The 20,273-nt window shown below is 55.3% G+C and overlaps 2 protein-coding genes across 2 annotated transcripts; one reads left to right on the top strand and one right to left on the bottom strand.

Moving 5' to 3' along the window:
* Positions 1 to 803: 803 nt before the first annotated feature.
* Positions 804 to 15,904, top strand: CHAF1A (chromatin assembly factor 1 subunit A). Its single transcript, XM_035348188.1, has 15 exons — positions 804 to 1,002; positions 1,320 to 1,370; positions 1,577 to 2,391; positions 4,516 to 4,572; positions 5,991 to 6,232; positions 6,816 to 6,876; positions 7,431 to 7,499; positions 8,583 to 8,806; positions 9,298 to 9,466; positions 9,664 to 9,744; positions 9,832 to 9,921; positions 10,128 to 10,389; positions 10,971 to 11,458; positions 13,744 to 13,837; positions 15,161 to 15,904. The coding sequence occupies exons 1-15, from the start codon at positions 996 to 998 to the stop codon at positions 15,256 to 15,258; spliced, it is 2,808 nt and encodes a 935-aa protein (XP_035204079.1). The 5' UTR covers positions 804 to 995; the 3' UTR covers positions 15,259 to 15,904.
* A 644-nt stretch (positions 15,905 to 16,548) lies between these two features.
* UBXN6 (UBX domain protein 6) lies at positions 16,549 to 20,077 on the bottom strand. Its single transcript, XM_035348295.1, has 9 exons — positions 19,938 to 20,077; positions 19,683 to 19,814; positions 19,325 to 19,422; positions 18,812 to 18,887; positions 18,647 to 18,731; positions 18,213 to 18,432; positions 17,974 to 18,104; positions 17,231 to 17,376; positions 16,549 to 16,702 (listed from the first exon to the last, which is right to left on the bottom strand). Exons 1-9 carry the CDS (start codon positions 19,983 to 19,985, stop codon positions 16,574 to 16,576), a joined length of 1,065 nt encoding a protein of 354 aa, XP_035204186.1. The 5' UTR covers positions 19,986 to 20,077; the 3' UTR covers positions 16,549 to 16,573.
* Positions 20,078 to 20,273: the final 196 nt, after the last annotated feature.

Below are 20,273 nucleotides of genomic sequence, written 5' to 3'. Positions count from 1 at the left end.
GGATAGAGCGCCCCCCTCCCCCCGTCCCCCACCCCCGGCTCGATATCGCGATAGGACGGGCGCGTGTCGCGGCGGAGGGAGGCTCGTATCGCGCTGTCGTGGAGCAGCGGCGGTGCAACGGGTGCCTCGAGGCGCCGGGGGCACGGAGCTGGGGGCCGTGCCCTCCCCGGGCTCCCCGGGTCCCGGTGTCCCCCCCCATTTTGCCCCCGCAACCGCCCCCGGTGCGGCCGCGAAGCGAAAAGATGCCCTCGGGGATAAAAACGGATAAAAATAACCCCAAAAACAAACGGGCGCAGGCCCTAAAGGAGCAGAGCTGTGGCAACAGGGAGCCGCCACGGCCAACCTGTGGGGCCCGGGGGCGGCCAGGCCCGGCACGGCCCGAGCCGCAGCCTCACGGACAGGGTCCGGGGGAGACGGGGGGGGGGGGGGGGGGGGGGGTTGGGGTCGCCTGCCGCCGGTGGGAGGCGGTAGGCGCGACGCCCCGGGCGGTAGGCCTTCGCGTGGCCCCCGGGACTACAACTCCCAGCAGCCCCCGCGGCAGCGCCGCCCGGCCCGCCGCCATTTCGCGCATTGGCCCCGGCCCCGCGGCGGCCCGGCGCGCTGCCTGGCCCCGCCCACCCCCGCGGAACGCGTGCTCCTGCCTCCCTGCGGCCACCCCTCCCGCCCTCTCCCCCCCCTCACTACCCAATCAGCGCCTTCACACCCTCGGAGCGACAAGCGCCGCGGCCAATCAGCTGTGCCGCTCGCGCTGCGCAATGAGGCGGAAGGCTGAAGGAGGGGCGGAGCGGGCGGAAGGGAGGGTCACGTGGGCGCGCTCCGCCTATCAGCGCGCCCAGGCGCGGGGTCGCCCCGGCTCCCGCCAAATACGAGCGGGAGCCGCCGGGGCGGGACCGGACGGGCCGGGGCCGCTCGGGGCCGCTCGGGGCCGCTCGGGGCCGCTCGGGGCCGCTCGGCTCGGCCTCGGCCGCCGCCGGGAAGGGCCGCGACGCCCCGCCATGGCAGGTAGGGACGGGCCCGGGGCCACCGGGGCCTTCCCGAGGCCTCCGTGAGGTAACAAAGGAGGCCCCGGGAGCGGGCTCGGGTCCGGCCCAGCCCTGGCGGCGGGCCCCGGTTGCGGCCCGGCTGCTGCCGCTGCTCCCCGGGGTGCTTCGGTCCCTGAAGGCCTGAGGGGGATGGGGGTGGCCCAGTCCCTAGGCCCCGGGCCCCGGGCTCGTCGCTCCCCCGGTTGTGGCGGGGGTTGGGGGGGGAGGGCGGCGGGGCTGGAACCGGGGCCGGGTGTTCTCAGCCCCTCACTGCGCTGTGCTTTTCTCCCCCCGCAGCCATGGAGTGCAGAGACAAAGCCGTCGGCCCCCCGCGGAAGCTGGTGCAAGGTGAGGCTCCGGGAAGCGCAGCCCCGGCCACGAGGCGGGCGGCCTGTCAGCCCCCGGGGCACCCAACCGGGCCCGGCCGGCTCCCAGCCCCGTGCCTAAAGCCCCGTCGTCGGGCGTCTCGGGTCTTCCTTCCCTTCTATCGTCCCCTTTCCCCGTCCCGGTAATTCGTACGCCGTGGTTAAAGAGGCGAACGTTCTTTGTTTCAGCCCGCCTGCCGTTCAAACGCCTGAATCCTGTGCCCAAGGAGAAGTACGACGCGGATCCCGAGGGCAAAAAAGCGAAGAGCTCGCAAAGTGGTTTCGGGCAGGGTACGGATCCCTCCGCGGACACGTCGCGCGCCTCCGAGGACAACGTGGAGAACGACTGCCAGCTGAACACAGACGTGAATTTTGTTCCCCAGCTTGTGAACGGAAAGGGTCCGTTAGATCACTTCATCCAGAAGAACACAAAGGAGAGCACGGACGGGATCGTCGTCGCCACTGCCCCCGCCACTGACTCTAGCCATAGACTGAGCGATGGCGTCGACTCCGATTCCACAGCGTCGTCATCCGTAGCTCTACCTAACGGCGCGCTAGGGAAGGAAACGAACGAACTGAATTGCCCAAATTCCACCCAGAATCGCCCAGCGGACGACTCGGTGGGGACTGATGCGCGGCGCGAGGCTGTAGCCAGTAAAGAGGAAAAGCTGGTGGATGGCATCCAGTCGTGCTCTGGGTTACCGAAATGCCACGACCTGGAGAGCGCGAAGGTTAATCAGAGCAAACTGAAGGAGATCATATTTGAGGGGAAGATGCCTGTCGTGCTCCTGGAGGATATTATGACCGCCAGATCTCCCCAGGTCACTTCTCTGGACGGAAGCGTCACATCGGAGAACGAGACTGCGGAATCATCCCATGAAGGAGACTCTGTACTCACTAACTCCTCGTTAAGCTCTCCCTCTGTGAGCTCCCCCGAGGCGCAGCCTGCTGCAGAACCCAAGAGAAATCCTAGTCCTTTAGCTTTCTCCACGCCCCTTAGGAAGGTTGGTCGCTTTTCTCGGGCTCTTGGTTACCCCGTAGCTAGGTCGGAGGGCTTCCTGTGATTGCCCTGAGAAGGCCGGGTAAGATACAAAGATAACGAGAAGCGTGCGGCCGGCGGTGGCTGTTTAATTAACAACGTCACTGAGTTCCTGCCGCTTTGACCCCTTTCCGTTGGGCAGCTCTAAGATTTAAATCTCGCTCGGTTTAGAGCCGCCCCGTTGGCACAGCAGGGAGGCAACCTTAAACTCCTTCCCAGGTTCGCTTTTTATAAAGTGGCCGTGCAGGGCACGAACCTTTTGGTAAACGGGACGTGAGCAGCGCTCAAAGACAGTTTTGTCCAGTAGGTGACATCTTCCAGCCTCCCTCCTGTCCTCCCCGAGCCGCTGTGGTTACTGGGAGGAGCGGCCGCGCTCCTGCGGTGCTGTCGGCAGGGACACCTCCGAGGAGAGGGCTCCGCGCGAGCCGGGTGGCTGCGAGCGGGGTTTGTGTGGCTTTAGGGCCTGCCCTCTTAGCGAGAGACCCCCCCGGAGCATCGAGAGACCCCCCCGGAGCATCGGGAGTCGGTGCTGGACCCAAGGGGAAGGCTTTAAAGTCGGAGATCTCCGCAGGGGCGGCTGGAACAGCCGTGACTTGGGCGGTTGGGAAGCGCCTTGGCTTCCTGGGAGCAGCTCAGCAGGGTGTGAAGGGGGGATTGCTCCTGGTGGGGGGGCCCGGGGGTCAAAGTGGGGAGCAGAGCGCTCCTGGGGCAGCCGAGCCTCACCTGAGGTTAGGCCGGGGGCGGCTGGCGGCCCTGTTTGTTCTCAACCTCATCGCCGGGGGAGGAACGAGGAAGGGGCTCTGAGGTGCAGAGGCGTCTCCTCGCTGCTCGTGTCATCCCCCGAGAACCGCCTTCTGCCGTCCGAAGCCTTTTAAGAAAGGCTTTCCTCACCTTGAGGAGAGGAGAGGCTGTACCGGACGCCAGGGAAAACCTCGCTGGCCTGGAGGAGGTGCCGACGGCTCAGCTGGGACGCGGAGCTGTCAACGCGCTCCGTCTCCTTCTGCGGCGTGGATTCTCTCCAGAAAAGTTACCTGGCTTTAGGCCGTTAAAAATGTGCTGCCTGACTTCTTTAAAGTGCGTGCATCAGCTCAGGTGGACGTGGGATCCTTCCAGGATAGCCGAGCAGAAAAGGAGCGCGAGCTCCTGGCGTGACCTGGCAGCGCGGCCGCGTTACCGGGGTCTCGTGGGGCCAAGCGCGACTCGAGGTAGCTCACGTTCCGCCTGGGAAGCGCCCGCCTCGATCTGTCGCTGTCTGTCCTCGTCTGTTTGTTTTTCAAGGTGGAAACAGCTTTGATAACCGACAGCTCCTAGTTCGGAGCTCTCACTTCCATCAGATAAGTACAGGATCTCCCGATACGGCCTCGCGCCGGGTCAACCTCAGCGTCCGAGTACAGAAAACAAAGCCTTTGGTCTGCTTTGGTTTCTTAACCCCGGGGATAAACGTTCCACCTCCCGCTGAGAATGGCAGGAGCAAAGGAAGGGCTGGGGATGAGAAACCGAGCCAGAACCTGCTGAAATGCAGGCTGGTCAAAGCCCCGGTGCATCAACGAACGGCGCCGCTCGCTCCTCGGCCGTGAAGCCCCTTCCAGCCTCTTTTCTTTCCTTTTTTCCCCCCCTTTTTCCCTCGTGCTGAGGCTGGCGGAGTCGGAGGGCTACGACTGGGAGACGATAGAACAGGAAAAGTCCTCGGATTTGGGAAATTCGAGCTGAATATCCTGGCGAATGCAAGTGGTGGGATCAGGGGAAAAACCTCAAAGGAAGTGGCTTTGCCCTAATGAAAGGTTACGCTCGCTGTCACGCTCCTGTGGGTCGCAGCAGCTGGAGCTTCTGCTGCTGTTCGTGCACGTGGCGTTACGCGAGGGGCGCTTCGGGGCTGGGAAACGAGAGGGGTTTGTTTCGGCGGAGGTTGATGCGAGGGCTTGGCGTGAGCTGAAGCGGTCAGAGGTGGCCGGGCTAAACGGAGGGCGGTGAGCTCAGACGCGCCTGGCCTGCGTCCTTAGCTCCTGCGCCGAAGGTCTTTGTAGGACTTGTAGCGCCCCGTGAAGAGGGAGCGACGCGGGTCTCTCAAACTTGCGTTTTGTGTTTCCAGGTCCCTCCGAAACTCCCCAAAAGCTCCGCGGAGAAGGAGAAGCTGCGATTGCAACGAGTAAGGCATTTTCACTGGCGTAGAAAACTAACCCGCTGCGCTTTTGCGGTGAACTGTGAGCGAAGCCGATTTTGCGTTTCATTTTGGTCCGTTTAAAACATCTCCCCTGACCGATGAACGTGGAGGAACCTTAACGCGCGCGGTTACAGCGCTCCGCGGGTTCCGGAGCTCGACGCACGCGTAATGAGGTGCGGGTGGCCTGCCCTGCCTCCCCGGGCACTTCGGGAAGATGTTAAGGAGCTGGAAACGTTGCTGCCCGCTTGTCCAAATGCTTTTTGAGATGCTTTGCAAACCCTTCCAGGGAGAGTAGGTGCAGCCCGCGAGGGGGACAGGTACAGGTGAGACCCTCAGGAGCCTTCGGTCAGGGCTGGTTCCTGGCAGCTCTGGGAGAGGGCTCTGCAGGCTCAGAAGCCGCCGGTTGTTTTCGCTGCACGGCCTGGGGCCTCTGAGCTCTGACGTTCCTTAGGAACCGGTTTTTAACTCGGCCTCTTGCGTTTTTTCCGGGTTATAAGTGGCCGAGGGTACCGGGATGCTTGCCTTTCACGCTGCCCCACGCAGAGCTCCGATGCGCGGCGTTCTTCCTTTATTTCAGGTGTGTTTATATAAAATAGCCGCATGTCAGAGCTGAGCGAGGAGTCCTTACCGTGCCCCACATCAACCCACGATGCCAGCCCTGCGGCGTGCCCAGAGCTACCTGCTGTGTAATCCCCCCCCCTGCTGTACCCCTAAAAAGCTCCGAGCCCCTCGTGCTGCCTGCCTGTCCAAAAGGAGCTGACACGAGTGACGGTTTCGGTTAGCTTTGACCCTCGTAAAGCAGCCGCACGATGCGGTGTTGGGACACTTGCGTTACTGCCTGAGGTCACGAAGAGCAGGCAGAAAATCCCTGTGGGCTGGCAACTCAATCAGATCAAACTCGCTCTGAATTTATGAGTTCCCTCCTTGAACCCGCGTAATGGCAGCTGTGCGCAGGGGGAAGAGCGCGGCAGCTTAGCTCACCAGGTGCGCGTTTGTGGAAACAACCTGCTCCGCTTCCAAAGCGCTCAAAATTCTCCCGCGTAACTTTCCCCAGCACCCCCTCGATAACGAAGATGACTCAAACGAGCACAGAGCGCCCTTCGCTTAGGAAGCGAGGAGGTCTGTTTGTAGGGGAAGGCGTTAATGCCTTCAGGGAGCGTACGAGGTCAGCGCGGGAGGGCTGGGCTAGCTGAAGCAGCACGGAGCTGTGGTTAATAACGTGTCCTGCACGAGCTCCAACTGGAGCAGGTCAAGCACCGGGTGCCAGAATCCGCTGTAGCATCTCAGCTGGAAAAATTACATCCTTATTTGAGTAAAAATAAGTAAAACTAATGCTGGTTGTCTGCCAGCGGCTGCTCCTGTGCGTGAAAAGACGCCTGCTTAACGGCTTCTTTCTGCCCTAGGACCAGGAGCGTGCCGACAAGCTGCAGAAGCTACAGGCGGAAAGGGAGGAAAAGGGAAGGCTGAAAGAAGAGGCGAAAGCCGCCAAAGAGCGAGCCAAGGAAGAGGCAAAGAAGAAAAAAGAGGAAGAGAAAGAGCTGAAAGAGAAAGAAAGGAGAGAAAAGAAAGAAAAAGAAGAGAAGGAAAAAGCCGAGAAGCTGAGGGTGAAGGAAGAGAAACGCAAGGAGAGGCAGGAAGCTTTAGAGTAAGTGGCGTGGCTTCTGCAGGCCGTGGGGAATAAAGGGTAGCTGTGAGCACCTCTGCGTACGCACCTTAACTCTCGGGGGCTCTGCTGATCAAACAGCAACGCCTCTTTGTCACGGGATGTGTTTTAAGCCATGCAAGCCTGCGCCAGAATGTGGGCTCAGCTCTACTGCGCCACGTTGTGCTCGCAGACTGACCCGGGCTTCTGATCTGAAATGGCTGGGAAGAGCTGTCGCGCTCCGCTGAGCTTTCCCTTCGTGACCGGGCTCCTGCCCGCCTTTTGCTGGCGCTGGCGGCCTGTCCGTAGAGGAAGGCACTTGTCGCTCGATAACAGAGTGGATAAACACCTCCTCTTGCTTTTGAGGAAGGTTGGAAGCAGCTACTTTGCGGCTGATACAGGTCAACGTTTGCTCTAGGAGGGATGAAGAGCGTTAAGCTTTTAACCAAGCGTGGCTCTTGGCTGAATTAACGGCTTATTGTCGTGTCCGGGGCGATATCGTCAGGGCACGGGGCTTCTCACCTCTGCCTCCGCACAAAGAAATACCGTGTGGCCTGTGACAATTGGCATGAATTTTCTATTTAAGGGCAAAACTTGAAGAGAAGAGAAAGAAAGAAGAGGAGAAACGGTTAAAAGAAGAAGAAAAGGTAAATTCTCTCGGCCCTCCTGTTACGGTGAGATGCTGTTAATGGGCTCCCTGGCATCCTGCTGAGCGCTGCTGGGCTGCTCACAGCGACCTCCTCGCTTACTGCTTTGCTCCCTCAGTTCTCCCAGCAGCCACCCCGTGTTGGTGCCCCTCACGCGGCCCTGCCGCTTGGGAACGAGCGTGTCCGTTGGGACCTGGTGCTGCTGCTCGGCCGCTCGCATCGTGCGGGTCTCTTGCCTGTTGTGTTTGTAGGCGTTGCTGAGCCGGGTTTATCCGTTCAGCTCTTCCTGCATTTTTTGTTGTTGTTGTTTTTGTTTGTTTGTTTTTCCAATGCCCCTAAACGAACTCCACCCCTTGCATTAGTAACGACGCTGGAATCCGTGTAGGTGTGTTACAGGAGGCGATCGTTTCATCTTGAGTTACGGGAGCTGGGAAATAACTGAACTTAGTTTTATACCTCGTTAGATTCGACGCTGGGTCGTGCTTGAGCTCACCTTAAATGATAAGGCCTTGTCCTGCCTTTGTTCATACTTTGTGTTTTTGTTCTGACTTCAGCGTATTAATGCACAGAAAGCAGAAATCACAAGATTCTTCCAGAAACCAAAGACTCCGCAAGCCCCAAAGGTGAGGTGTCGCTTTCCTGTGTTTTCGCTGGCCATCTTACACGTACGCTGACTTCCCTCAGATCTGTCTCTTAGGCCTTCTTTGGGTCAAGCCTTAGTATTTCTTGCTTCCTAATCTCAAAAACAGAGGGTTTAAAAAAGGTCTGTGACCAGAGCAGAGGCGGCAAGCGAAGTTTGTTGTTGCTTTGGTGAAAACCTCAATTTTGTCTTCTGCTGCGTTGGCTGTGAAGACCTAAACTTACCTGAGATCTGTCGGAGTTCGCTGGAAGGGCTTACCCCAAGCTGCCAGTCAAACATCAGTGAACTCTTTTAGACCCGTGTATGTTTCATCTGTTGGTACTCCAGCTTCGCAGGTTGTGGTGGTTTTACCGTGCTAGGCAGTTGAACACCACAACCGCTCTCTCACTCCCCCTCCTCGGATGAGGAGGGGAAGAAGTAAAGGAAAGAACAACTCACGGGTTGAGATAAGGATGATTTAATTAAAGAGGGGGAAAAACAAATATATATATATATAATTAAGGAAATATTATTATTAATTAAACAATTCAACTAAAGGGAAAAAAAAAGGGAAAGGGGAAAAGGGAGGGGGAAAGGGAATAACTAAACAAAACAAGTAAAGGCTATGTGGAAGTGCAGAGGAAAGAAATTACTCTCTACTTCCCACAAATGAGCGATGCTTGACCACGTCCTTGAAGCAGGGCCTCAACGCACGTAGCCGGTGTTCGGGAGGAGGACAGACGTTTTCGCAACGAGAGCCCACCCCTCCCCTCTTCTTCCTTTTTCCACCTTTTATTGCTGAGTGTGACATCATATGGTATGGAATATCCCTTTGGTTGGTTTAGGTCAGCTGCCCTGCTGATGTTTCTTTCTCACTTTTTGCCCACCCCCTAGGAGGGTCAGAGAGAGTCCTGATGCTGTGCCAGCACTTCTCAGCAGCAGACACAACACTGGTGTGATACCACTGCTGTTCTAGCTCCAAGTGCAGAGCGCAGCACTGGATGGGCTGCTGCAGGGAAAGTTAACATCCCAGCCAGACCCAGTACACAGGTGTCCGGACCCTAACAATCCTCGCTTACTCTTTCAGATCCTTGCTGGCTCCTGTGGGAAGTTCGCTCCTTTCGAAATTAAGGAGAACATGGTCTTAGCTCCCCTCTGTCGCGTTGCCCTCGACTCAGACCTCTTGGAACAGCTGGATCAGCTCCTGCGCGCACAGAACAGTGACGTCTCTTTCTTGAGGGATCTGAAGTGTCGTAAACCCCGTAAAACTGGACCTACTTTTGTCAATAGCAGTACTGACGTGGTGAACAGGTTCGTCTGGCGTGGGGCTTCTCTTCACTTTTATCTAACGAGCAGGAGAATGCTTTCGGGGTAGTTTTATACTAATATTAGAGATGCAGGGGTTTTTTGCTACCTGTTTTGTCTCAGATATATTTTCCTGGGGGGAGTGTGTTATCATGTAACTCCCTTTATTCTGTATAAGGCGTCTCCAGTCGTTATTCACAGGAAGTCTTGTGTTTCAGGCAGCTCCGTTTTGGCACTGGACGCTACTTAGTGGTGGTCATCTTGCATAGCTTTAGGAAGGAGACAGCCAAGGCAGAGCTGCTGTCGCACATAGCGTCGTGGTTAAGGAGGGTGGGAGCTTGTCTGGACCTCCTGTTCCTGCAAGCCGGTTGTGAGCTCCTGTTCTAATGAGCTCAGGCCCTGGGTTGGGGTCCTGGCTGAACTGAAACTTAAAAGCCGTTTTCTTACGGAGCAGGGAGCGTCCTGTAAGTACTGAAGCTGGTCTTTTGCTTTAACAGCGATGTGGTGGTCGTGGCGAACTGCAAAACAGACGCTGTTCCTGAAAGGGGGAAGTTTGGTAGAATGAAACTTCTGCAGTTCTGTGAGAATCACCGTCCTGCGTACTGGGGCACCTGGAACAAGAGAACCACTACGATCCACCCCAGGAATCCTTGGTCAAAGGACTGCGTGAGTATCTTGCAGGCAACGTAGGCAGATTCCTTCCCTCCTTTATGCTCTCGAAGCGAACGCGTGGTGTTGAAGTCCACCCATTCTCTGGGACTTCTGCTCCACTTCTGCTCCTCTTGCTACTGAGTTCTGGAGCGCCGGGCTCTGGCATCGTACTCAGACTGACGGAAGGGGCGTTGCGGTGGGTTTTATTCTAGAAGCTACTGGACTACGAAGTAGATAGCGATGAAGAGTGGGAAGAGGAGGAGCCTGGAGAAAGCCTTTCCCATAGCGAAGGGGTAAGGCTTCCGCGTGATGGAAAAGGAGCTTTTGGGGAACAATCGCGCTGGTCAGCGGGACGTCTAAAAAGCAAAGTTTCTTTTTAGGACGATGAAGAGGAGGGAGAGGATGAAGATGACGACGATGGCTTTTTTGTACCCCATGGGTACTTATCTGAAGATGAAGGAGTGACAGAAGTAAGTGAGCTGGTTGTCACTGGACTTCCATCTGTGCCTCCAACGTAAAACATCAAATATTGAGGTGTAGGCAGGGACGTAACCCCTCTCTGCTCCGCACGAGCAGACTTGGGTAACTCGGGGAACACGCTAAAAATATTGGGTCGTAAAGAGCTTTTTTTATTCTGGGATGGTTGTGTCGAGTTCTTTCTCACCTGTGCCTTTAGGAGTGCGATCCAGAGAATCAGAAGGTCCGTCAAAAGCTGAAAGCAAAGGAGTGGGATGAACTGATGGCCAAGGGGAAGAGGTTTCATGTTCTACAGCCTGTGAAAATCGGCTGCGTCTGGGAAAGCGCGGAGAACGACAGCAGCACAAACGCAGACCTGAAGGTTCTCCAGCAGTTCACAGCATGCATCCTGGATTTACCCCTTGCAGAGGACGACCAGCAGATACAAAAATGTAGCAAAAAAAGAGCAAAAGATCAACAAAGTAAGACACAAAGGGCTGAGTCATCGCATTTATGCGGTGCTGCGCTCTGCTTTTGAGATGATGGATTTCTGTTTCAAGTTGCACTGTCAGGATGATCTGCTTAGGACATGTTTGAAACTGAAGTAATCTCTGTGAGATCCCTTGAAAATGAGCTTTTCTGTCACGGCACCCCCACAGGGCCGTAGCTCCCCCCCCAAAAACTCTTCCTGCAGATAATCAAGCAAACAAAGCCAACAGGCCTTTGGTAGCTGGGATTTAGGGTCGCTTACTGGAAGTGATCAAGCCCACTTGGATTCTTCAGGGAGGGAGGATTTGGTTTGTGAGACACGTTTCAGTCCTGTGTGAAGTTAACGTGAGGATGCAAATGACTTAGGAACAGGCTAGAAGAGGGGTTGGGACTTTACACTTCAGGTTGGCTCTTATTGAGGTTGACTTGTATCAGGTTCAGCTTCTGTTACAATCCCGTATCTAAAATCTCAACCTATTTTTCTCCTTCCCGGAAGGGTGTGCACAGATGGGTTAAATCAGCCTGGCTTTCTTTGTCTTCCCCACAACCTTTTGTGCAACCTTTTTCTTTGCAGTCCTCGGCCAGCTTCTGCCGTTGCTCCACGGGAACGTGAACGGGAGCAAAGTGATCATCCAGGAGTTCCAGGAGTGCTGCCGCCAAGGACTGTTCAGCGACGTGACCGCAGCCGCCGACTGCGGAGACACCAGCCCCGTGAGCCCCCACGCGTCCCGGCCGCAGACGCCCGTGGGTGAGGACAGCGGTGTCCCTTCCAAAGCCAGGCTAAAGCGAATCATTTCCGAGAACTCTGTGTATGAGAAGAGACCCGAGTACAGGATGTGCTGGTACGTCCACTCGGAGGTGCTGAAGAGTTTCGATCAGGAGCACCTCCCTGTCCCTTGTCAATGGAACTACGTCACCCAAGTCCCTTCTTCGGGCAAGGAGGACGGTGGCAGCGTGCCGGGCGCGGCGCTCGTGCAGACCCCGCCTGTGCCGGTGAAGAGGAAGTCCACTGGAAGCATGTGCATCACGAAATTCATGAAGAGGCCCCGGGGTGCTGAACAGGTGAGCTGCTTTGGCAACGCTGTTCCCTGATAAAGAGCGGTGGGGACGTAGCTGCGCGTCCGCGGCAGGCGAGCGTTCTGGCGTGCCTCCTAGAATGGCCTAGAGCTGCCATCAGCAGAACCAAAATATTGAGCTCTAGAAACCATTCTTCAGGCAAAAAGACCCAATTTGTGGGGAAAGGCTGGGACTGGCCACCTGTGGAGGGACGGCTTTCTCTTCCTGCCCTGCAGCTTGGCCTGTTCCAGTTGAAGCATTGCTCTCCTGCTGTTCCACGTCCCCCTGTTTGGCAGCCGTGAATAGTCGGAGCGGCTGCTTGGCCGTGGTTTTCCAGCTGGCTGTGAGCTGCGTGCAGGTTTCTGTGTGTGTGTGGCTGCCAGATGCGGCGCCGGGGCTCGCATCGGTTGCGTGTGCACCGATGAAACGTGGCTCCTGGGTGCTGCAGCTCAACCCTTACGTCTCAGGCTTGCGCCATCGTGCATGAAGCTGGATTGCAAGAGCTGGCTTGGGGGGAAAAAACACGAAATAAATCCCAGGAACCAAGTGAGATGGATTTGGAGTAGTTGCTCTCCCAGCTCTGAGCTTGGTTTTGGCCTTCCTGCTGTGGTTACCCTGAAAAGCAGAGGTGACCTCGCAGCATTAGGAGCTTAATTAGCCAAAAGGATGATTGAAAAGGATGTGCTCGCTGCTCTAGCTGCGTGGTTCTCTGTCACGCGTTTCAGACAGCGAGGCTTTAGATCCTGAAGCCTGGTATTAGCAACTGGCGGCCTCCAAACCTGCAGGCAGGACCGGTTTGCACTTTTCAGTGGATTTATTCATAATCCCCTGCGGACAAGGGTGAGAAGAGCCTCACGCGAGGCTTTCCACGCTTTTCTTACCCACTTTATTCTTTTAACTTCTTTGGCTCTTCTCCTGAAGAAGCTCTGCAGCCAAGTACAAGCCCTGATAGGGATCAGAGATTGGAGAGAAACCGTTCAGCCCCCGAACTCCATCTGCTTGCGTTTTTTCATATGCACTAAATAAAGGCAGAGATTTAAAAAAAAGGCTGCTTGGCACCCACTGGAGATGCTGCTCATAACAAACTGCTCAGGCAGAAATAGCGAAACAAAGGTTCTGCGTGGCGTTGCACCGCCGCTGGCCTGAATCCTGCAAAGCTCTCGGAAGCGCCTCGGTTGCCCCGCTGAGGTGTGGTGCAGCTCGGAGAAAAGCCGGCAGGCTCCTGAACGCCTTTCGTGCCCCCCTGCCTAAATCAGCACCGCTCGGGTGCTGAGCTCCCGTTCTTCCTGCCGAGCTGGTGGAGAAACGGGAGAACCTGACAGCCTCGACCTGCCCGTTCCCATTCTCGTCGTTCTCATCCGTGGCTTGCAGAGCTCGGCTCTGAAGCTCGCTGCAGGGCTTTTGTGAGTGAAGGTGCTCTTACATAAGCTGCAGAGAGAGAGAAAAGCTTCAAGTGGGCAATACCTACACGTGTGTAGGAGGGGAATGCTGAATCTGAGAAGTGACTTCAGCGACAGCTGTGAACTTAACAGTTTCTGGGCTGGAATTAGATGGGCTTTAAGGTCCCTTCTAAGAAGGTCCCCTCTCACCCGGACCATCCTGTGAGTCTCTAAAGTCGTGTGGATAGGGACCAAAGTCTATCTCAGACTTTCATTCCGTGGTTCCAACTGAAGGAGAAAAAAAGGGGGGAAAAAAAAGAACCCTGGAGCTGTTCCATGCTGGGCAAGTTTGCGTTTCTCCTTGCATTATTTCTTTTCTGATCCCAAACGAGAGGTTTGTGCTGCTCCCAAGGTAGGGTCACCCAGGGAAGAACCGTCGTCCCTCCCTGAATAAAAGCCGACTGACAAAGACGAGGAGTCAGAGAGAACGAGCTCCTGGTTGACAGGCAAAAGTCCCTTTCCATCTCCAGGAGCAAAAAAGCATCAAAAGAAATCAGGAGGGGGGGGGGGAGAAAAAAAGAAAAGGACAAAACCGAGTCGGATTTTAATTGAGGTTTGAACTGGCTTTCGGATGCGTGGGCTGCTCGTTGCTTCGTGTAACGGGGGAACATCTTGGAGCAGGAGCCTGGCGTGCTTCCTGCTGCACGCGCCATCGCAGAGCCCTTTATACCACAAGGCAACGGCCGCTGGAGCCAGGGGCTGCTTTTCTTACTCCTTTTCTGTTCTTACAGCTTCGCCTGCCTGCTCAGCTGGTTGCGAGGAGCGGCCGCTGCAGCCCTACCCGGCCTTGGCTGTGCTGGATCTCGTGCCAGCGCCGCCAGCTCGCTGTCACACACCTCTTTGTTCTTTTAGGCTGAAGCCATGGACATGGACGGATTTCAGGCGGACACTGAGGAAGATGAGGATGACGACGACTGCATAATCGTGGATGTACAGCCAGGCAAAGGTGGGAGGATCACTGACAGCAGCCTCTTGGCAGGCGATCGCTCCCCGAAGGGAGAGCACGGCGGAGCAGGAAGCGTAGCTAAGCCTGGTGCTGGTTTTCTGCCGCAGTTCCACCAAGCTTTGTGCTCTTCCCTATAGAAGTTTTATTCAGGATATTTTTTGTGCTTTTCATGATTTATTCTAGATGCTTTTTGATTTTCATGCTTTCCCCTAATCCCTTCTTCCTTTCTCCCTCCAAATGACCAAGCAAAGTGCTTGTGAGCGGCGATCCCCTGCCGGTGTTAGTTTCCGATAGGCAACGTGACCGCTGGGGTCAGTCTAAGCAGATCCACTTAATATTGGTGACCGCTGCTGAGAAGGGCTGGCCTCTGGGGCTTGCACGCTCAGCTCAGGGCTCTTCCAGGGCTGACAAGGTTTGGAGTGTAGCTCTGCTGCCTTCCTGAAGCCTTAAGTGCATGCTGAAGTGTCTGTTCTGAAGGAAATCACATCAGCTAATAACCAGGCTCTCAGATGTCTGACACATGAGCGCTCTGATTACCACTGTGCAGCTTTGTGGCAGAATCTAAGCAGCTGTTGATATTTGTGTCCCAGTTATCTCTTGGAAAAGGGTTTTCAAAAGCCCTGCTGCTATGGTGTATCCTTTCAGGCTGCGGATTCAGAAACAGTGGGATGAGGAAATGGAGCGGCTCCTTTCATCTCCGCGAGGCTTTGGATACGTGTACTTGATCATGCAGATCAATGGCTTAACGCAAACCACATGCAGCCCCTCTAAATCACTTCTAAAACCTCCAAGCTCTCTTCCAGCTCCACAATAGCTCCTTCACAATGCTACTCGCGCAACCTGAATCAAGAAGGGGGTGGGGATTTTGGTTGGGCAGCTCCTCTCCTTGATAGACAAGGACTTGTGCATGTTCCCAGAGTATTAAATTCTCGAGTGTTTGACCCATCCTAGATGGACCTTGGGTCTCCTTTCTGAGCTGGGGTTGGATCCGTCCTCTCCCTTCCCTAACAGACAATGCAGGTGTTTGGCAAGAAGCTTCGTTTAATCTTAAACTGCTCTCGCTTATTCCGTGGCTGCAGTGGGGGGAAAGTCTTCCTGCAGGGTTGGAGCTTCTTGTTCTGAGGGCTCTGGTGCTGGTCGGTAGCCGCTCTGCCAGGTTTGAAAGCACAGAAAAGGTGGAGAAGATCCTTCTTAGGTTCGAAGTAATCTTATTCTGCATTGGTGTCACCCAGTGCTGAAACCCCAAGCATGTACCTATGGCAGCAGTCACATTCTACTGGTTTCATGAGGATTTTGCTTAAAAAAACCTCTCTTACTTTGCAGATTCTACGTTGGCAGTTACTGAAACAGCTTCAGCACCCGGGGGCACAACTGCCGCTCCTCAGGACGCCAGCACGGTCAGCCCACCTAATACAGTTTGAGACCTAAATGCCTACTAACTTCTCTGTATGTATGTAGAATTACTTAGACAAGTTGAAACCTTGTGTATCTTTTGAACAAGATACTTGAAAGTATTCCAGATTTCTTGTAAAGAGAAGACAGCACTTTGTTCTGCTTCGGACCAGATGGAAGCTTAAATTTTTAGCTTTAGTTTTTAGCTTAAAAATATTGCCTATTAATCTGTCCTTAATAAAGCATTATTGGAATTTTGATACTTCTTTGTAATGGAAGGTATCTAAGTTATCTCTGAAACTAGCGGAGGGGGGGGTTAAACTAAGCTTATTGTGATGCCTCTGGGGAATTACTCTGTTCATAATGTTGTATAGCATGCCCTTGGGTATAAATGATGTACAATTATATGTGAATTTATGCTCTCTCTGCTATCCTGTTTGTGGTCTTACTTGCTACGGAGATCAGCAGCAGGCTCTGCCTCTGGAAAAGGAAGAAGCTGCGAGCTGTTCCTCCTGTTTTGTGACAGCCTGGCGCGTGGTACCAGGCTTAATTAATGCCGGTTATTGGTCTCCTGTACCCCTCGCAAGCTGTGTGTATATAAAAGCTGGTTTCTACCCCACAGATGAACTTAAGCATAAAGGAATGAACTAGCATCGGACTTGCTAATGAATGTAACGACCTTCCTGTGTTGTTTTTTAATTTTTCACAAGGGTTGTGAGTTGATGAATGAGTTCCCCACGTAGCAGCTGTAGCGTGAGGTTCAGTGGGACAAGGCAGCGTCGCTCGCTCCTGATGTTGGAGCCTCCCAGCCTTGTTCTGGCTGCGGGGGGGTGATGCCCCAGCACAGCGTGTGATGCGATGATCGCCTCTGAAATGCAAAGGTTGGAGGAGCAGTACAGGTCAAAGAACTTGAAACAAAGCGGAGTCTTTAAATATTCCATTTAATTAGGCTAAACAACTTTATCTAAATATACTCTCTCCCATAGGAGTTACAGTGCACGCAGAAGCAAAAGGAAAAGCTGAACTCTCAGCCCAGTCCCGTAGCCAGGCTCACTCGGTTGGAATCCAGCCTTGTGCCCGCACCCCCTCCCTCCTCTGGTACTTCATCATCTTGGGAACACCCCGAGCAGGAATTTGGTCTCTAAAGCCACTAAGAGCAGTCCGGGAAGTGTTTGGTTACTGAGCTGGGAAGGTTGGGTAAAGTGGCTCGATCTCCGGCCTCCCGCTCTGCGGAGCTAAACCCCAGTCAGGTCTGAGGCCGCAGAGCTGGACGCTCCGCCAGTCCGTATGGAAACAGAAGGGAACAGGCTAAAACCACCGTCACTGAATCCATTCCCCTTTATTTCAAGACAGCGTCTGGACCCTAGAGAGAAGTTCTGGTTTCAGGGGGCTCGTTGGCTGCTCCTGGCCGGATGCCTGGATGTCTGACATGACCGCTGCGTCCCACACAAGGGTCAGGAGGGCCGAGGGCACCTGGAACAGAGAAGACGGCGTTACCGAGCTCCAGCAATGCTATGCTTTAACCTCCTCATAACGCTTTAACCTCCTCCTAACATGCTGTGCGTGTTCACAGACCTGGAAAAAAAATAGCAAGAGCACTTTAACCAAATAGGGTGAGTAGGGATTTCTGCAGGCAGCTCCACGGGGGCCACTGCTGGTGGAAGCTTTATGCTAGAGCCGTGCTTAGCTCATGATTTCTCTCATGATTTCTGCCTTCCACCTTGTGCCGGGATGGATGCTAGGCTGGTGATCTATGCCTCTGCTCTAACTGCTAGCAATTACGGCAGCCTGCACTTCCTACAAGGAGCTCGGTCCCTAAGATTCCTTCCCCATCCTAGCCTTGAGCCAGAAGTCTTGGTGCAATTACTTATTTGCTTGAGCTTCGAAAGAAAGGGCCAGAGCACGACTGTCCTGAAAGCATAAGACAAATCCTAAATTATGGGGAACAGCTGGCCCTGACACCCCTGAAGACGCCTGTGCAAGGCGCTGGCTGTTACTCACCAGCCCGCACTCATTGAAGGCCAAGTTCTCATCAGTCACTTTGAGACCTCCGGGTCCCAGGAGCTCAAAGGGCAGCCAGTCATCTCTGAGGGCTTCTCTCACAAAGCTGTAGAGCACAGATACGGCTTCTCTTGCATAAAAAGTCCCTGCGATGAGAAAATGAGGTGTGAGATATTGAAAGAGGCTCCGGCATTTACCAAACGGAGCCTTTTGTGGGAGGTTTCACAGGGCTCTGCTACTGCTAACTCCACGAACTGCCTCAGTGGCATCAAACCAGCCTGATTTAACTGAAGTATAAAAGCAGAATTCCCAAAGAAAAATGTTACTTCCATTGTGGCAAACCCCTGCCGGGCTGTAACAAAGAATCAGGAAAGCCTGAAATTATTTCTGGAGTTCCGTTACAAAGCCTGGAGAGGATTTCTGCTGTTGTATAGGCTGACACCACGCAGGCAGCCCCATGCTGGTCACTCTAACAAACTGATCTAATAAGTCCAGCTTTGCTAGCAGCAGCCTGGGAAGAGCTCATTTAATTAACAAAGCCTCGAGATTCCTCCCTCTGTCAGCCCTGGCTTGCGGTGCCAGCCCCGGGCAGGCGGAGGGCTCAGAGCTGGGAAGAGCCCTTACAGAAGCGTTACCCCACCCCGGTTCTGCTGCTTTATTCTGTCAGCTGCGCCCGCACATCTCGAGCCTGCTTGTTATTTAAGCTCTTAGGCTACGAGAGAAAGGGCAGGAAGTGCTTTTACCTTGGAGGATGTATCCGTCAGGAAACCTGACTCGGAGCAGGGTGTAGTTGTACTTCCGCATTTCCCTTTGTTCTTCCTTCTCTCGCATGGCTCGTGTCCGCAGCATCGAGGCCTTCTCCACCGCCTCTGTCCTTTAGACGTTTAGATATCGAGTGGTTTTTAGTGTGAAGGCGTGAGGCCGGTAGCTGGCACCGCGAGCCCCCTGGGTAGTTGGGGTCCCTCCCTTCACACCTACTCACCGGAGCCGCTGCTCACGTTTTATCTCCTCTGCAGTGAGGCTGAAGAAATCATCCGGCAGCTCAAACCGAGCGGCCTCAGGCGAGGGCTTAAAGACACAGAGCTGGCGATCCAGCTGCGGCCGCACCGGCTCCGAGCTTAAAAGTTGCTCTTTGTAGCCCTTGAGGTCTTCTAACCTGCTCAGCATCTCCTCCTTCAGCACGTAGTACTCCTCCGTGCTCTCTGCAACCAAAAGCACAGGACTCGAATCTCCCGCTCGGCACTTGAGCGACGTAAGGACCTCCCAAAGCGCTCCGTCCCGACTTAGCGGGGAGAGGACGGGCCGAGGGGCCGTTCGCGTGACAGCCTTGGAGCGTGGAGCTCTTGGAGCAGCCCAGGCCGGCTGCCCCGGGGACGGCCCAGCGCTCAAACAGCGCAACGCGCTTCAATTTCTTGCCTTGTCCCGGAACGGGCAGCGTTCTCGTCTCAAACCCAACAGCCTGGAAGAAGCTGTGCGCCCCTTCCAGGGGGTTTATCCTTTCCTGGAAGAAAAGGAAAGGATGAAATGCGGTCTGCTCCAGGCAAGGAGCTCCCTAGGCAGCTGCAGGAGCCGTGGGCTCACCTGAAACACTTTGTTCTGCAGTTTGATCTTCCGGTACTTCTCCTCCTCTGGATGGAGGTAGATGTTGTCCAGGTACCTGCGGAGAGAGGAGTGGAATTCACGGATCGAGGCAGGCGCTGAGGGACGCGCTGCCCCAAGGAGCAAAGATCACACTGGGTGAGACAGCTTAGAGTGTCTTCCTGCAGATCCGAGCTGAAAGAAAGTGAAAACGGAGAAATAAAAAGATGAAAGAAAGTGAAATGAAGTGAAAGAAAGTAAAAAGAACGTGTTTTATGCCCCAGCCAGGCACTAGATGGGGGTGGCTGATCTCAGCCAGCAGCCCCCAGACCTCCTGAACCACTGCACTGGGAACAGCTCAGAAGCTGACCGTGTTTCACCTGCCAGCACCACCTCAGACCTGTCAGGGGTCTGGGTCTGTTTTTTTTCCACTCATTTCCTTGCTGCGCTCCAGGCACCTGCCTGCTGACCTTCCTGGGGGGGGGACGAGCTGCCTGCGCCCCCCACCCTACTCACTTGGCCATGGTCTCCACGCCCACGCGGACTTTCTCCCGGTCCTTGTTGAAGGTGTGAATCTCCAGGACGGAGGCGGCCACGGGGTCGGTGGAAGAATACTGCGGGAGGAGAGAAGCTGGTCACGGGGGAGCTGATTTAGCCGTGGGTCAGAGCTCCCCGCCTCAGCGTCTGCAGCAAGTCAAAGGCGTTTGAAGTCAACGCCCGAAGGGAGCTGCCCTCCTGGGAGACAGCAGAGGGTGGAGGTTTACAAGGCAGAGGGTTCGAGGTCACTGCTGCGCTGCTCGAGGAGATCCAGGCCACAGAACGGGTTTGAAAGGGAAGGAGGGAAAGGCGTGCAGCCAGCAGACGCGGTGCTCACCAGCTGGATGGCTTCGCGGAGGTGCTTCTCTTTCTGGTCTCTCCTTACAACCGCACCAGTCAAGGGACAGGTGAAATAAACCCCCGAAACAGAGGGTCTGGCTGCCGCTTCGGTGTCTGGGGGGGCCGGGTCCTGAAAGAGACCAAACCAGATGGATCTGAAGGGAGGAAGGAGGCTCTGTTATTTGTTTCAGCACGTCAGCACATCCAAAGCGTGTGTTTTTATACAGCCTGGGGGCAGCAGCGTGCCTCGTACCTCTTTGTCAGCGGAGATTCCTTTCTCACTTGCAGCGGCCTCGGCCATGAGCTCCTTTCTCACTAGGAGAGACAAATCCCAGTTACAGGGGCAGGGGCCCCGACCCCGAGTGCTTCAGCAGAGAGCTCTGCGGCTTTGCCCCGGGGAAGCTGACGCTCCTGTGGGTGCTGTGCTCCCGGCCCAGGAACGCACGGGTGTGTGTGACCCCATTTCTGAGAGGTTTGTCATCAGCCCCAGGAGCCGGCCACACTGACCAGCTAACCCTGCCTGCCTGGGAAGTCCTCTCCGCACCGAGAGAGGAGGCTGAGCTCAGCTCACAGAGTGTTAGGGGCTGGA

The sequence above is a fragment of the Oxyura jamaicensis genome, chromosome 28 (genome assembly GCF_011077185.1).
Source record: "Oxyura jamaicensis isolate SHBP4307 breed ruddy duck chromosome 28, BPBGC_Ojam_1.0, whole genome shotgun sequence".
NCBI lineage: Eukaryota > Metazoa > Chordata > Aves > Anseriformes > Anatidae > Oxyura > Oxyura jamaicensis.
Note: the sequence above shows the minus strand (reverse complement) of the source record. Positions and strands in the feature narration are given on the sequence as shown.

Coding starts and splice junctions, on each gene's coding strand:
- CHAF1A (XM_035348188.1), top strand. Junction 2,392..4,515: donor TCTCCACGCCCCTTAGGAAG/GTTGGTCGCTTT, acceptor TTGTGTTTCCAG/GTCCCTCCGAAACTCCCCAA. Junction 11,459..13,743: donor GGCCCCGGGGTGCTGAACAG/GTGAGCTGCTTT, acceptor TTGTTCTTTTAG/GCTGAAGCCATGGACATGGA.
- UBXN6 (XM_035348295.1), bottom strand. CDS start 19,985: ATGGCCGAGGCCGCTGCAAGTGAGAAAGGAATCTCCGCTGACAAAGAG. Junction 19,815..19,937: donor GAATCTCCGCTGACAAAGAG/GTACGAGGCACG, acceptor GGTCTCTTTCAG/GACCCGGCCCCCCCAGACAC. Junction 17,377..17,973: donor TGACGGATACATCCTCCAAG/GTAAAAGCACTT, acceptor TTCTCATCGCAG/GGACTTTTTATGCAAGAGAA.